Source organism: Neopelma chrysocephalum, unplaced genomic scaffold, assembly GCF_003984885.1.
Source record: "Neopelma chrysocephalum unplaced genomic scaffold, ASM398488v2 Primary Assembly neopelma1_97116, whole genome shotgun sequence".
Lineage (NCBI taxonomy): Eukaryota > Metazoa > Chordata > Aves > Passeriformes > Pipridae > Neopelma > Neopelma chrysocephalum.
The window spans coordinates 1,714,462-1,730,286 of record NW_020925758.1 but is presented as its reverse complement, the minus strand read 5'-3'; the positions used below and the strand labels follow the sequence as shown (position 1 = coordinate 1,730,286).

At 40.5% G+C, this 15,825-nt stretch overlaps 1 protein-coding gene across 3 annotated transcripts in view; it reads right to left on the bottom strand.

Moving 5' to 3' along the window:
• CUNH18orf25 (chromosome unknown C18orf25 homolog) overlaps positions 1-15,825 on the bottom strand; it is a 46,931-nt gene that overhangs the window by 3,861 nt on the left and 27,245 nt on the right. For all 3 annotated transcript variants that reach the window (XM_027671632.1, XM_027671633.1, XM_027671634.1), the window contains 2 exons: positions 7,600-7,782; positions 3,124-3,250 (listed from right to left, as the gene is read on the bottom strand). In XM_027671632.1, coding sequence (XP_027527433.1) covers positions 3,124-3,250; positions 7,600-7,782 — 310 coding nt within the window. The remainder of the gene's footprint in view (positions 1-3,123; positions 3,251-7,599; positions 7,783-15,825) is intronic.

Below are 15,825 nucleotides of genomic sequence, written 5' to 3'. Positions count from 1 at the left end.
AAAGACAGACTAATCTTGTTGCATGATGAAGTGATGACAGGAATTTACAGGAGGCTTTACACTCCATTTCCAGCTGTAAATCTTACACAAGCACCAGTAAAACTCAATACCTAGTGCTCCAAAAATTGTTTTGCTCCTGGTAAGCTCTGGTGGTGGCTGTAGCTGCTCCTGGCTGCACAGATAAATATGAGGTGTTCTGGCTGCTGGGGTAACCTTTTCCCATTTCTTTGTGCATTTCGGGAACTCTAACTTTCTGCACTGATCAAATATCCCTGACATTTACACTTTATTTATTCTAACTTAAGGTCGGGCTATTTATTCTCTCCAAAACTACTTAGGTTATGCTCAGCTTTCTTGGTTCTGGTTGGAGTTTCATGAAATAGAATGAAAAATCTCATTTTCTGAGCTGTAACTTCTGTGAATATAAATGTCTCATTGTCTTCTCAGAGGCGCTGTTTGGTTTTAGATGTGATGTTCAGAATGGCTTTTTTATTGCTTCTTCAGTCTTAAAAATACATACTTAAAGTATACATCTACAAAGGCTTAGCAATAAGAGACTGGAACTCTAAGAAATGTATGGGATTCCTTTCTTTCAAAGCTTTCTTAAGAAGAAATACTTTTAGGCATAACTGACAAGGAAAGGTTGTAGACAAAGCAAATTAAATATGATGTTTGGTCTTGGGGACTATGGTCCATCACTCTGAGAACAGTCCTCAGTGCTTAGGCAAAGCTAAGACTAACTTTTCCTCCTGAAGATGACAAAACCCAAGCCATAAATTATCTCGTAGGAATGATATCCCGCAAAAATAAAAGTGTTTATCCTCAAACAAGGAGACCCCTGGTGGCCTAGTGGTTAGCGTGCAGGACTTTCACTGCTGCGACCACGGGTTCGAATCCCGGTCTCCTGGCCTGATGGAGGTCGTTAGCCCTGTGTGGCCATCCATCTATGAGAAGGACACTCTAAACAAACCTACGTCCTGAGGACCTCACTGCCATTGTCCAAGCGTGCTTGGCCCCGGCAGATGAACCTTAGGATTAAAGGGTGGGCTCAGTTCAGCGCAGGCTGTGTCTCACCTAAAAAATCCATTGCGCAGGCTGGAAAGGTAAAAGACCTTTCCCCAAATCTTCGTTCGCGAAGATGGGCCATTATTATTATTATCCTCAAACAAGTCACGCAAGCAGCCAACAGCAAAACGTTCAGTCAAACACGAGCTCAGGGGACATGCTTCCAATCTGCAGCTAAGGGGAGATACCAAGTAAAGGCAACCAAAAAAAAAACCAAACAAAAAGGGGTAAAAAAGAAACCCTAGGAAAAGAAAAACAACAGAGGAAAACTGTTTTATACACATGCATGATTAAAAATTAAAATCTATTGGAGAAAAAAATAAAAAACAAAACAAAACATGACTTGCTGTCCTAAGTAGATGCCAAGTAATATTCCAATGATGAGAAACAGCACCAATTCACTAACAATCTGAAAAACTACAGATGATGGACAAACCCCAGGGTGTCACAACTCACGACATGGAGTACGGAGCACGATAAAAAACAGCGAAGGAACAGAACCCAAACACCACACTAACTAAGCATGCAAAAAATACTGATCAAAAACCTAAACCTTGTCCAAACGACAACCCTGTCAGAAGCCCATCAATACTTCATAACTGCAAGCCTAGACCTGCAAGAGAAATAAAACTCTAAATAGGATTCAAACAACTGGAACGTGTGAGAATTCAGCAGGGCCGGTAAACACCAGCCTGTGAGAGATGGGAGGTGGGAGATGGTTACAGGAACAAAGAAAAGCACAGAAGTGTGCTTTTAGTCCAATTTGCTGAAATTACTGCAGTCCATATCTACTAAAACTCATTTTCAACAGCAACTCTGTGTTTAGTTCTTTCCATTCCTGTACGTGGTGAGCATTACCAAGGCAGCAGCATGGGAAGCTTTCCAACAGGGGACTGCAACAGACGGGTTGTGCGTGCACAGTGCCAGACAGATTTACACCAACTAGTGCTGGAGGGCAAGCCCACTCCCCTTATCATTATCATTAGACCCAAGCCCTGGGTCTGCTGGATAAACAGCCCAAGGAATTAGTATCTTCCAAAAGAGTTGGCCATGCAAGGACTTTCACTGTTCTAAAAGCAAAGACTAAATCTCTCTCGCTGCAGGACCTGAAAATTTCCCTTCTTCACATCCAACAGCACCAGGCTGCGCCCACACTATCTTTAAATTTCCTGCATGGGAAATTGGGTCCTGCGCACCTTCCTTCTTCTTTCCTCAAGGAAGATGCAGTGAAGGGACATCAAGGAAGAGCTCTGTTCCTTGTCCCAGCGCTGTTCCTTGTCCCTCATGCCCCTCCTCTGTCTCCAAGCACCCACCAGGCAGCAGTTAGTTTGTATACTGTTGTAACTTGCTTTTATTCCACCAAATTCACACTCCACATTATATGAACAGGCCAGTAGTGTTCAGCTACTTCATAATATCTGAAGCCAAGGAAAGATCATAGACTAAAGACGAAGAGCAAGGGCAAAAACTGCCAATCAGGAATAACAGCTGGAGCCCAGCTGGACAGGTTTTTATCTGAGCTTGAGAGGAATCTCTGGCACCCTTACCCTCATCTGCTTTTGGGATTTGAACTCTCTTGTATCTTGAAATAAAAGCAAGATTCATAATGATCCAATTTTTAATCTAGAGGGGCTATCTTATGACACTAGGCATTGAAAAATTCGTATTATTTTTACAACTACTGATTAATTAAGCTAAGTGGAAGCTGATAAAAGACTTCATATTTTGAAAGGAAACAAGAACCCACATAAATATTTTTTGCATGTTCACATATTCCTTTAAACTCTGAATTCCTGATGTATGTACATTTGGTCTCTCAATATTTGGTGTTTAAATACTACAAACCTTTAGCCAGTTAATGTTTGATATCAAACATTATCAAGCATCAAAGATATCAAGATATCAAAGTTTAATGTGAATACTTATCAAGTTGGTCACGTTCTAAAGAGAAACACATTCTGACACCACCGTGACCAGCAGAGCAGAAGAAACAATTGCAATGTTTGATACTTTTGGGGCATTGAAATAACTACTAGAGCAAGAAAAAACAATTCATACCTGGCATGTTCCTGAACTCCAACAATCTCTACTTCGCTATCAGAAGAGGCAATATTAATTTCTTCATTGGCCTGGGCATTACCAGAAGAGGTTTTGTCACCTGTAAGGAAGCCTGGATCCAAACGACCTATGGATGGGGAAAATGGAAATACAGACTATGTTTAACAGCTTACACAACTCAGAAGCCATTGGAAAAGGAGTTTCTCAACCTAACAACAAAAATAAAGAGACAAACAAACAAAAAAGGGACTGAAACACTGAGATTGGAAAATCTTATTAGACCAAATCATTCAACTTCCAGTTGTGTATCACCTGATACACTAAATTTAACCAGTGTCAACAGCTCTAGTGATGGTGTTATGATACAAATGTGAACAAAGACCGACTGTTCCTGATGCAATTAGAATTTCCAGATGCAATTTTTTGCAACAATACTAAGAGTTAAACTGTGCTTAAATCCTTTTAACTTAAAAATACAAAACAATCTAACCAAACTCAATGACTCTGTGGCAAACACAGCCTATATGCTGGACAGAAACATCACACACATGAAAGAAAATTAATTTATTTTCTTTAAATAGAAAACTAGGGGAAGCTGGTCAATGAAAAAACACAGCAAACCCATCAGTTTCTGGCTGTGCTGCTTCACACATCTGCTCTAACATTATTAAAAATACTTGAAAAAAAATCTGGTTTTCGTAAGTCCAATATACTACAGGGCTTTTTTAATTACAGTTCCTCCATGCTATCCAGTTCATCAGTCTGTCAAACAACAAACCCTCTCTAAATACAGCAAGTGTGGCAGGTTTTTGTCTTTCCTGCCAAGGACCCCAAAGAAGGTTCTGCACCCCAATTAGTGAAGCTGTGTTGAGTCATATTAAACAAAACTTGCATGGAAAACACAAAGCAGACAAAATTATTATTTCTTCCACAGGAAATAGATTTTTTAAAAATCAATTAAGGAAAAGATTTAACTTCTACTCCTGTCTTTTTTTTTTTAGGAAAAAGAGAAGACAATTAATTCTACTGCCCATCATTAGCCTGGGGGGTGCTGGGCAGCCCTGAAGTAAGTGACACTACCAACTTCTTAGAAACCACTTGCTCAGCTGTATTACACAGGGGAACAATCATTTGTCGAGCAGGCAATTTGAGAGGAGGTGAATATTTTATGTGTATCTAGTTTGAGTGGACACATCCTCGGAAGATGAGAGGAGGAGGAAGCAATAACAATCCGCAGGATTTCAAAGGTGTGCGAACATGCAGAACTGATTATACCTCCAGGCAGATCAAGGGGACAAAGAGAGAAGAAATTAAACTTGAAACAAGTGCCAGGGAAACCTTCTAATGACTGCTTTAAGCACTTGGAAAAGATGCAAATAGAATCACAGAATGGTTTGGCTTGGAAGGGACATTAAAGCTCAACTCATTCTACCTCCCTGCCATGGGCAGGGACACCTTCCACTATCCCAGGCTGCTCCAAGCCCTGTCCAACCTGGCCTTGAACACTTCCAGGGATCCAGGGGCAGCCACAGCTTCTTTGGACAACCTGTGCCAGGGGTTCACCACCCTCACAGCCAAGAATTCCTTCCCAGTATCCCATCTAACCCTGCCCTGTGGCAGTGGGAAGCCACTCCCTACTGTCCTGTCACTCCATGCTCCTGTAAATAGTCTCTCTCCACCTTTCTTGTAGGGGCAGAGATGCTGTATGTTCAGCTTTTGGAAAGCCAAGACCCCTGGTGCAACATCTGATCAGTATTAGCAAGGGAAGGAAACCCATGTGCTGCCAGGTGCCTGAGGGGGTAATTTCCACGTCACAAGACAAAAAATGTTTGTCAGCTGAACTTAAAATGAATTAATAGCCCAGGCAGACTTTTCCTAACATTACAGTTCAGCTGAAAGTTTCTTGGCAAATATCACTGACTGTCAGAAAGCCCAAAAATGGGTCATGGGTATTTCTCTAATAGAAGTGGCTGGGCAGACAGTGAAACATGAAATGGGAGTGCTCAGAGACTTTGATTCACGTGCTGGTGCCTCCAAACTGTCAGAGGGCAGGGTTAGATAAGATATTGGGAAGAAATTCTTTCCTGTGAGGGTGGTGAGGCCCTGGCACAGGTTTCCAGGAAAAGCTGTGGCTGCCTCATCCCTGGAAGTGTCCAAGGCCAGGTTGGGCAGGGCTTGGAGCAACCTGGGCTAGTGGAAGGTGTCCCTGCCCATGGCAGGAGATGGAACTGGATGGCTGTAGTATCTTGTATTAATGCCATGCCACCCTTCTGCACCTTTTTATAAACAGGCTAATTTCTGACAGAGGGGTAAAGCAGAGCAGCTCTTAAACAGCCCCAAGAAGAATCCCCAGAGGTATAAAATTGTAGTCCCAAAAGAGCTTTCATATATTACCATAATTTAAAGTTCAGACAACAAAAAGATAATCAGCAGTAGTGAAACCATGATTAGCAGAGTAAATACTGCAAGATTAGCTGATATAAATCAGGATTGCAGCACACAGACAGATTTACAGCCTCTGGCCATACAAATTTCATGCCTTATAACATGCCCACGCTGTTAATTTCTTTGCACAAATGTTGTGATGATGCCCGAAGTGATGCCTTGTTTGCCCTACAACACCAGGGCTTGCAAAACAGCCCCAAATATTTGCCCATGCACAAAGATGTGATAGCAGAGTAAGATTTTTCACTGAGACAGAGCTTATGTTGTTGTTGTTTTCCCATGGGAACACATTCTTTCATGTCTGCTAAACTAGATGCTGGCTGAAGATTAAATTTGTGAACAAGGTGCAAGATTTGAAAATTCTGCTTTCCCAGTGTGCAACCCTAGACAGGGCAGGAAAAGGGCAGGACTGACGAAGGTGCAGTCAGATGTGTACAGAGGCTGCAGGGCTCTGGGACAAGGTGTGTGCAGGAGGAAAAAGAGATTCATCCTCTCAGCTGCTGACACGGCCAAGGCACCAGGACCAAATCCATATGAACATGTTCCCACAGGGCCAGGGATGAAGAAGTCTCTTGAAGTTTTCTAGTTTTCTTTTAACAGCCTCTACCTTGCAAGTCCCCTCGGATACAGGTGGAGGAAGGAAGAAAAATTTGTACCAGCACTGCAGCATCTTAGGTGGAAAGTGGAAGAAAGCTGGGTAAGAAACATTACTTTTTATTTCCTTACGCTCCTTTGCAGTACCAATCCATTAGTGCTATATAATTCAGGTGATGTCAGCTGTTCTAATTGTTTTAAAAATCACTTGATGAAGGATGGGGCTTGTTAGTGGACATGTAGCTGCCAGCCAGCTGCTATCCTGCAAAAAATACCAACGAGCTTGGAAAACGTAGGTGAGCTTCAAAAAGGCTGGAACAACATCCAGCCAGGGGCAACAGTGAAAATAATGCACATGGATTCTCATATTTAAATTATGGACTTGTCAACTCCACAGTGCTGGAATATCTCTTTTAAAAAGCCACATATTTGTATTTCTTTAAGCCTTACCAGACAGTGAAAAGTATCTCAGAGCTACCACGACACTCCCAGCGTGGGTGCCCTGTGGCAGGACACATTTGGAAAACACAGCATAGAACACAAACCTGCTGTGCTCCACCACAGCAGGAAAGAACTGTGTCTTATGAAGCTAAAAATCCTGAGGTGGGTATTAAAATACCAAGTGGAAAGGAAGGCAGTGTGTTGGCACACCAGGCTGTGGGGATGAAGTCGACAGGAAACATTTCCTGGTGGCATCCAAAGCACAGCAATGTTTCATGTTGTTGTTTAACTCTTTTGTTAGTGAAGAGTTACGAGCACTTAAGTGAAGCTGAGCAATTTTTATGAGCGACATGAACTTCCTGAATTCTTCCACAGTACTTCTGCTGTTGCTTTCCTGAAGGGAATTTCTTTGCTGTCTCTAGATGCTAAGCCCACCTACCAGCATCTTTTCACCCTTCATCTTTACCTGATGTTGGGCTGTCCAGTTTTCTAAGGGATGTTGGAAGTGCAGACGGAATATGGGAACAATTAATGCTCGTATTTTAAAGATATAAAGAGATAAACATAAATAAAAGACATACACAGACAATTCCAAAATGCAAAGTGAGATTACAACCAGTTGACTGGCTGGTGGCATGGCGCCCATCACAATCAATCGTTCAGGAACAAGTTTAGTTCACTTTCCTTTAAAAAAACTCCCAACAACAAAACCCCACACCTAAGTTCCCTGTAGTACTTAGAGGGAAAAGGAGGAGAAAAAAATAATTAAGAAAATTAGTGTCAAAAATACGCTGCAGGAATCTTTGTCAATTTTTGTCAGTTTTATTTTGGAATAAACGCCACACCTTTTTAATAAGCACCTGCCCTGCCTTCTCACAAAATCCACACAGGGAGCTTTCACAGCTGCATAAACTACAAAAATACTGAGAGAAAGAAAGGGAGAGACACCAACTGCGATGCTGGAACAAATGTCAGAGGGAGAGAATTTAAACAAACCTGTGTCAGCACTCATTTCATCCAGCAGCCCTCTGGTTCTCCAGGCAGATCCCGACTCTTGATCTCCTAAAGAATTATTGTGCTCTTGAACTACTGCAGCCGCCAAGAGATTGTCCACATTTACCACTTCTGGGTCCGAGTTTGTGTCTGATATATCATAGTGAGCCACAATGGGGGGTCCATCTGCAGGAGAGAAAAGCAACACGGGTTAGAAATGTGAAAGGCGCCTCTGAACGTACAAATAATTTGTTTAAGGATTAATGCAACATCCTATGTGGAGCTCTTATAGTTGATAGCCATGAATTATATGAATTATTAAACTTCAGTTAATGAACATAGTCTGAGATTACAGAGACATTTTAACTTTTGCACGCACAGAGAACACAAGTGTAAGAGAAACACGTTTATCAAAGTATCAGTTATTTGTGTACTGTCTTTTACATTAACCCATAAACATCTCCATATCTGACAACGTTACATTTACAATCTTTAAAGGATAAAACCTCCAGTTTAAAATAAAAAAATAATAAGTTACAGGACATTAAATTTGGCAGACAAGGTATTTATCTAGAGAATTTTACAAAAGTCAAGTGACAGGTTACATTGTTCTATTAGGGCTGATTGAATAAAACTAATGTTTTCATATAACTGATCCAGTGATAATAAATTTAATATTAGGCAACTTTCCTTTCATAACATTTACCTGTCAAGGGCAGGGGAATTTTTTAAAATTGCAATTTTTTTTGGTGTTTTGTTTTGTTGGATTTTCTTTTTAAGATCAAGAATAACAAGAAACAAAAATATATGTACAGTGACAAATATGCTTTTCATTCAATAGGATTATCATATGCATTTCTGGCCACCACAATGAAGGAGGAAAGAGGGAGATAAAATTGCTTACGTGACTCTGAAATCTGTTCTTGAGGAATAACAAAAAGCTACTTTTTTGATCTATTTTGTTAGCACCGACTAAATTCTTTGTGATGAATGAAAATCACTTATAATTGGAAAGCATGCTAGAAACAGAAGAGGCTCAGAAAAAAAACAGGCAAATTCAAGACAAAGATTAATGTGAAAGCAGAGAGAATGGATAAATAATGCAATTCTGGAAGGATGTGGGTGTTTTAGCTCAAATGCCTTGCCCCAGCTACAGCTTATTGACTCAGAGTGGATGAGAGTGCCTGGAGTTCCCCATGTCCAAATGAGAGGATCAAAACTTTCTTTGGGCCAAGGCTTCATCCACAAAAACAAGGATGAAACAGAAACAGAGGCTGGGCCAAAGCTCAGCAACTTTGCTGCTGCAATTCTTTAGCCCCCAGGAGGTTCTGGAAGTTGAGTGCCTGCAGGATTTTTTGTGTGATACATGGAGGGTGTAACTTGTAAGGGATAATTACACAATAATCATAAACTACTAATGTGTTCAGGAAGACACGACCTTCAGAGTTACAAAGCAACTGAAGAAGTCTTTAAAAATCACAAAGGATAAAATGAAAAGCCTTCTCAGGAAAAAAAATTGGTTTCTTTTAGGAGAATTAAGTGGCTGCTGAAGACAGAAAGAACACGGTGAAATAAAAATCTCAAATTTAATTCTCTGAAAAGCTGTTCCTCCGAGGTTTTTTTAGTTTTGGGGTTTTTTTGGGGAAGGGGGTGTTTTAGTAGCTTGGTGCCTGAACTATAATTCAACTCACTATCTTCAGGAAAAGCCTATTTTGTGGTTAGCAGCACATTTCATTAAAGAGCGACATATTGCTTAAGTCGTACTAAAGATCAGTTTGGCAGCGAGGCACAAAGAAATTCACAAAATATTTCTGATCAGACCTGCCTCCAAAACAACAATTCCATGAAACGATGTTACATTACAAACTTAAAAACAGACCCGACAAAAAATAAATGAGTAGTTAAATGCCAATGTATTTAAAGACCAAACTGTTCGCAACGTGAAACGCTGATGATCATGACTGGAACAGAAGCCCTGATAATTAACTGAAAGGCAATCTTTGTCTTTTTAAAAGGCAATTACAAAATAATGGAGTACCGAGTTCAGAATTAAGCTGGCTGATGTTCAGTTAATTATTTGTGACAGCTGATGATTAAATTACGTGCAGAAGTTACGACCGGACTGAGCCATGAGAGGCATGTTTTCCTTCAGTCTTATCATCAGAGTTCAGCGTGAACATATATAATGTGAGCTATAAAAATAAACAGTCGAGTGCAGAAGATACGAGGGTCAAGTACAATATTGACTGTTTGACCATTTTTTTTTTCAGTGGGTTATCTAAAATTTCAGGAGCTCTGGACTGTTCCTTCAGGCCTTTGTTTCTCCCGCTTCTCACTCAGATCTCCGAAAAGCAGAAGCAAAATTTGATTTTTAGATAGGACATGCCTAAACGAGTAAAATTTGTATTTAGACAAAAGGCACGAATAGTCTCAAGTCAAAATTGTACCACTCCTACATGTATAATCATGCAAAAATGTATAATAAATGTATATACATGCAGAGTGATATTCTCATCACCTACCCATAGAAATAACTTGTGTGAAAGTCTTCATCAGTAGGAAATACAAGCATAAACTTGTTATCTGTAGCTCCACTCTTGTATCTTCCACACTTCCAAACAGCACACCTTATAACTTAGCTTAAATTCAGTATACATCAAACAGACAAAAATATTTTCAATATGATTTACATACTGCAATTATATTTGTCAGCATAATAGCCACCAATTTAACAGTCTGTGGGGAAAAAAAACCAACCAAGCTGCCTATTTACGAAGCAGTCACAGCAGAGATCTACTTTTTGCTTTTCTCAGCCTTGCCTTTCAGGACCAGATTTGGAAATGAAAGGCACTCGACTCTAGGTTTATCCATATCTATCACTAGTAAATTACCTACAAAGCCAAGATAATGGCCATGATGCTGCAACAAATCCTGGGATTCCCAACATTTATAAAAGAAGAAATAAGCCATAAATGCTTACATGTGTTTAAACAAAAAACAAACAAACAAAAAAAACCCGCAATAAAATAAGTTGCAGACAACTACGACCAGATGAAAGATGCAGTGAAAGCATATAAAAAATATATCTTCTAAAATCCTCTGTTTCCAAAAGCCTGTTTCTTTTTTGAGTGCTACATGGATGGGACAGGAGTGGCTAAATGTGGAAATAAACAATACTTGCCTAACCAACTAGGTGATCCTCCAATGATGTGATGCAAAGTGAATGTGTGGTAGCAAAAAATAAGGACAACTGGCTTCAGCTAGGAAATAAAGTGAAAAAATGGTTTCAGGTTGAAAAAGTAAAAGGATTAACTACAACCAACGGTGTAATTCATCATCTTTTCTTTACAAAAGAGACACTCCAAATAATTACTCTCTGTAACAGGATTTCAACAGATTAAAAAACAGACATCAAGACAAACCATGCCAAAACCAAAACTTAATGTAGAACAATTAGGAGGTTCCCTGGTCAGTAATTTAAACAATCTACTCAAGAAAAACTGCATCTTTTGAGAACCCAAGATAGCTGGAAGACATACATTTCCCTGGTGACAAGCATTAATTCATTTCTAAAGCAATAAATGCTTGAAAAAGGCAAGGCTGAAAGTTAATAAGTACCAGCAGCAAAATACAGCTGTTGACATTTAATGCTAACAGGGGGAGGGAAAGTCTGCTCTTTTTCTTTATTTTTAAAGAATTCAGAGGGAGAGGTCATCATGGGGACAGCATTTCCAAGTGTCCAATTCTCCCTCAATTTACACAGCTCATCAAAACTAATTTCGCTCAGAACAACTGAACCAGAATTCACATGCACAAAAATCCATGTCTGCACATATCAGCTTTCATTTTAAGCTTGCAACAGAGAAACTTCAATAATTTCTCATCTGCTACCTGCTCCCATGCTTTTCCCAGAGAGCCACATCTCAGCACTCAGCAATCTAAACAACCTTGTAAGATCCACACTCCTGTCACCCTTTACTTCATTGCAATGGCAGCACAAGCAAAAAGGGAGGAATCAACCATAAAGTTTCAGCCTTAGTATCAACTGCACAGGAAACACAAGGTATTAGCTGGCAGAACCTGAATGGGGAATTTAGTCCTTGAAATCTGTGGAGCCAGGCTGGGAGAGCTGAGGGGGTTCACCTGGAGAAGAAAAGGCTCCAGAGAGACCTGAGAGCCCCTTCCAGTGCCTAAAGGGGCTCCAGGAGAGCTGGAGAGGGACTGGGGACAAGGGACTGGAGGGACAGGGCAAGGGGGAATGGCTTCCCACTGCTACAGGGCAGGGTTAGATGGGATATTGGGAAGAAATTCTTCCCTGTGAGGGTGGTCAGGCCCTGTCCCAGGTTGCCCAGAGAAGCTGTGGCTGCCCCATCCCTGGAAGCGTCCAAGGCCAGGATGGACAGGGCTTGGAGCAACCTGGTCTCGTGGAAGGTGTCCCTGCCCATGGCAGGGGGGTTGGAACAAGATGAGCTGTAAGGTCCCTTCCAACCCAAACCATTCTGTGGTTATAAGCCATTATTTCTCTTTAGCTTTCTTATTTAGTCATGCAGTGCTGAGCTCATCACCTAAACTCCCTCCCGCCGCAGCCAGAGAGAAGAAGTTCAGCCAGGTATTCTCATCCTGGAAATTGCAGCCTGGACCATCTCCATCTCCCCTGCTTCCCCAGCAAACAGAGAGAGCTTAGGCACCGCCTTACCCAAGACACCTCACTTTTACAGTGCTCAAGTTTGGCAAGATGAACTTCTGCCTTAGGAACAGGATTTAAACTTTGCTATGTTTCCTCCACAAGTAGTGGAAAAAGACTGAAATCTCCAGAGGACTATCCCGGTTAAAACAGTTTTGAAATTAAAAGCCTAATTTCTGTGGTCTGAATTGCCCTCTGGAGTCATCAGTGACTCCTGCAAGGGAGAGACATGGAGCCATATTTAGGTGTGAGTATCACCCCAAGCTTTAAGACGCACAGAACAGGCACAGTTATAACAGAAGCAATAATTACAGCACCTTGTTCTTACAAAAAGCTTCCCATTAGTGGACCTGGAAGAGCTCCAAGGTGGTTATTAACCTCCATTCGCCCACGGGGGAAACTGAGGCAGGCAGAGATCTGCAGCTTGCTCAAGGCTAACAGGCAGAGGAGCTGGGCTTTGCTGAAAACAACACTCCCCTCCAATTACTGAGCTACTTTTAAGTGGTGGATTTTTTGGGGAGTATAAAAATAGTGCTTAGGAATGCTTTTGCTAAAGGTGCAACTGCTAAAAAGGCTACACAAGAGGTAATTGCAAGCCTCACCTCAACAACTTTGCTGTGAATGTGGGCACTGATGGTCTCAGTCTCAGTACTCTAAATTGCGTTTATTTCTACATAACAAATGAGAACACTGAGACATTTTAAGATAATAAAATACCTAAGAATGCCCTCATTTACAACTGGTGCCTAAATTTAAGAGATAACCCCATTTACTGCAAGATTACACAAAACACAGAGTGGACTTTAATACCCTTATAAATTTTAAGATCAGCTGATCATCACTGTAATAGAAATAATCATATTCTGTGTGCCAAAACCTAAAAGATTTATCTTAAGTGACTTGTCAAAATAGCTTTACAGTAGTAGACACATCAGTAACTGATCCAAACAGAAAGTATTGATACAAAAGACTATTAAGTGACAGGGGTTTTTTGTTTTAGATAAGCAATACAAACATGGTATTAATTAAAACATGACCCAGAGCTGCCATTTCAAAAGTATGTGAAGTTCAAATGGCACAAACTAGCTTGACCCTACAACAATTCACAGAGGGGGATGGGGGCAGATCATCTCTGGTTTTTTATGTTGTTTAACAACATGAACCACTTCATTGCTATTTATATTTATTTATTTATTTATTCCAGGTTACAGTAGTTACATTTCTAAATTTACAAGGTTAAGCAAATAATACATTGTAAATACAATAAAATCAATAGTAGTGTAACAACATTCTCTCTAAAATTATAAAGTGAACTTTATCAGTGAATCCACTTTCCTCACATTTTCCTTCATTTCGTACAGTAAAGCTTTTGTGTTTAGGTTTTTTTTAACCATGATAATAAAATAAAATCAAAACAACATGATCAAATTATTATCTGTTCTCAGACTGCGCAATTTTTAATGCACCACATGAAAAGAGACCTCAAAAATTCAAGTCTTGCTGAACAACATTCATTCTTTCAGGCTTTTTGATGACTAGATGGAAAATATCTCAGATTCTTTTTACCAAATTATAAATAGAGATAATAAAGAATTTTTCATTGTGCGTTAAGCAAAGGCACATGGAATATGGCTGTGGATTCAAAACACTGGGAAGTGGCATCCACTTTATATCCCCATATAGGATTTATTTTCTGTGATGCTGCCTAACAACACATTAATTATGGTAACAGATATATTAGCCAGATCAATTTCCCCAGTTTCACTTGCAAGAGTGTCTCAGGAGGGTTTTGGAAACCATCCCACCCTTACACACCCATGGCAGGTAAAACAAAATAAATAAATAAACAAATCCCCGTGTAAACACAGCTTACATTAGGAAAAGGCAGCAAACACACATCCCCTCCAGAAAACATCACATTTTTGCGAGGACAAACTGCGCCTTCCCTTGGAAGGACTGACACAGCTTTTTGGTGGTCCAGAATAATCCCCTGCTCCATCAGCCTGCGCTTGAAAACCCCTCCTAACTTAATAAGCCTGTTTTCCATGTGCCTTCGTTTTGCTGATCCAACACCATGAGACCAGTAAAATTTCTGAGAAAGAACCGGTTTCCAGCTCCGTGTTTTGCAAGGTAACTGCCCATCTCTGTCAATCAGCCCAAATGTCTTGGCTTCTACAGCACAGATCACGCAGCGCGTTTGTTCCAACGCCGCCACGTGTAACTGCAGCAGCCACACTGCAGACCCTGATTACTTTAAAAACATCTACTCAACTGGCCTGAATTACACACCCTCATCAGGCACAGACTCCCCTTAAGGTCAGCTGAAGGATTCTCTGGCCAAAAACTGCAGAGCAAATTCAATTTTTAATGAGATGAAATTAAAACCATTAAAACCAGCAGAAAACCTCTACTAGTATCAATGGGGTTAGGATTTAATTTCTTAATGCCCTTGAAATATTATTTTAAAAAGAGTTTTACAGTATGTGGATACAGGAAGAGATAAAATATATTAATAAGAGAAACCAGTGATAATAAATACGTTTCAATTTGTAACATAACTGCCAAATGTAATCCCATTTTATTGAAGATTAGTTTTCCAGTCTCAACTCTAGCAGCTCAGATAAAATAACCTAACAATTCTGCACAAACACTAAAAGACACTGAACTTAAAAAAATAGAGATGTGTATTTCTGCCTGAATTATTTTGTCCTAATACTGTTAAAAATGACACTGAAGGTTTTACATTTTGCCTTTTTGTTTCTCTCTGCTCAGTTATTTTTGCAATAGAAAAACTGAAAAAAGTTTCACTGCCTTAACTTGAACTTGGTTTACGTTGTATGTTAATTTTTTTCTAAATAAAACCTGACCATTCACATGTTTTATCTGAAGCAAAACCCCAAATCCTCAGAAAAATCAGTGTGTGAAGGGTGGAAGTTCCTGAAGACCTTCCATACCAAACCCCACTGGAGTGGAGGGAAGCGGCACGAACTGCCTGTGGAAGAACTTGCAGCCAAGGCTGCAAAACCACTGCACACTGAAGCCCCTGGACATCTAAGGCCTCCTAAAAAGGGACCAATTCTAGGAAGAAACCCTTTAAATTTTTATTTACTGCCATGTCAGTTTGACATTTAGTAGAATTTAAACTGAGCATTTATATAAAGACTTGTTTCCTTTACCTGCTGCTAAATTCCAGCTCTGGGGTCATACAGGTATTCCACTGCTCCCTTGCTGAAACAGCCCCCACGTTGAAAACATGTAATTCAATGTTTACAATGACAATATAGGAACTTGGACCAAAGAAGCTGTGGCTGCCCCATCCCTGGAAGTGTCCAAGGCCAGACTGGATGGGGCTTGGAGCAACCTGGGATAGTGGAAGGTGTCCCTGCCCATGGCAGGGGGGTTGGACTGGATGAGCTTTAAGGTCCTTTCCAACCCAGACCATTCTGGGATTCTGTGAACAGGCCAGGCAGGCTTAAACTGGCACCATCATCCCTGGAATTACACCAGTCTACACCATCTACACCAGCTGATCTGACTCGATGCAT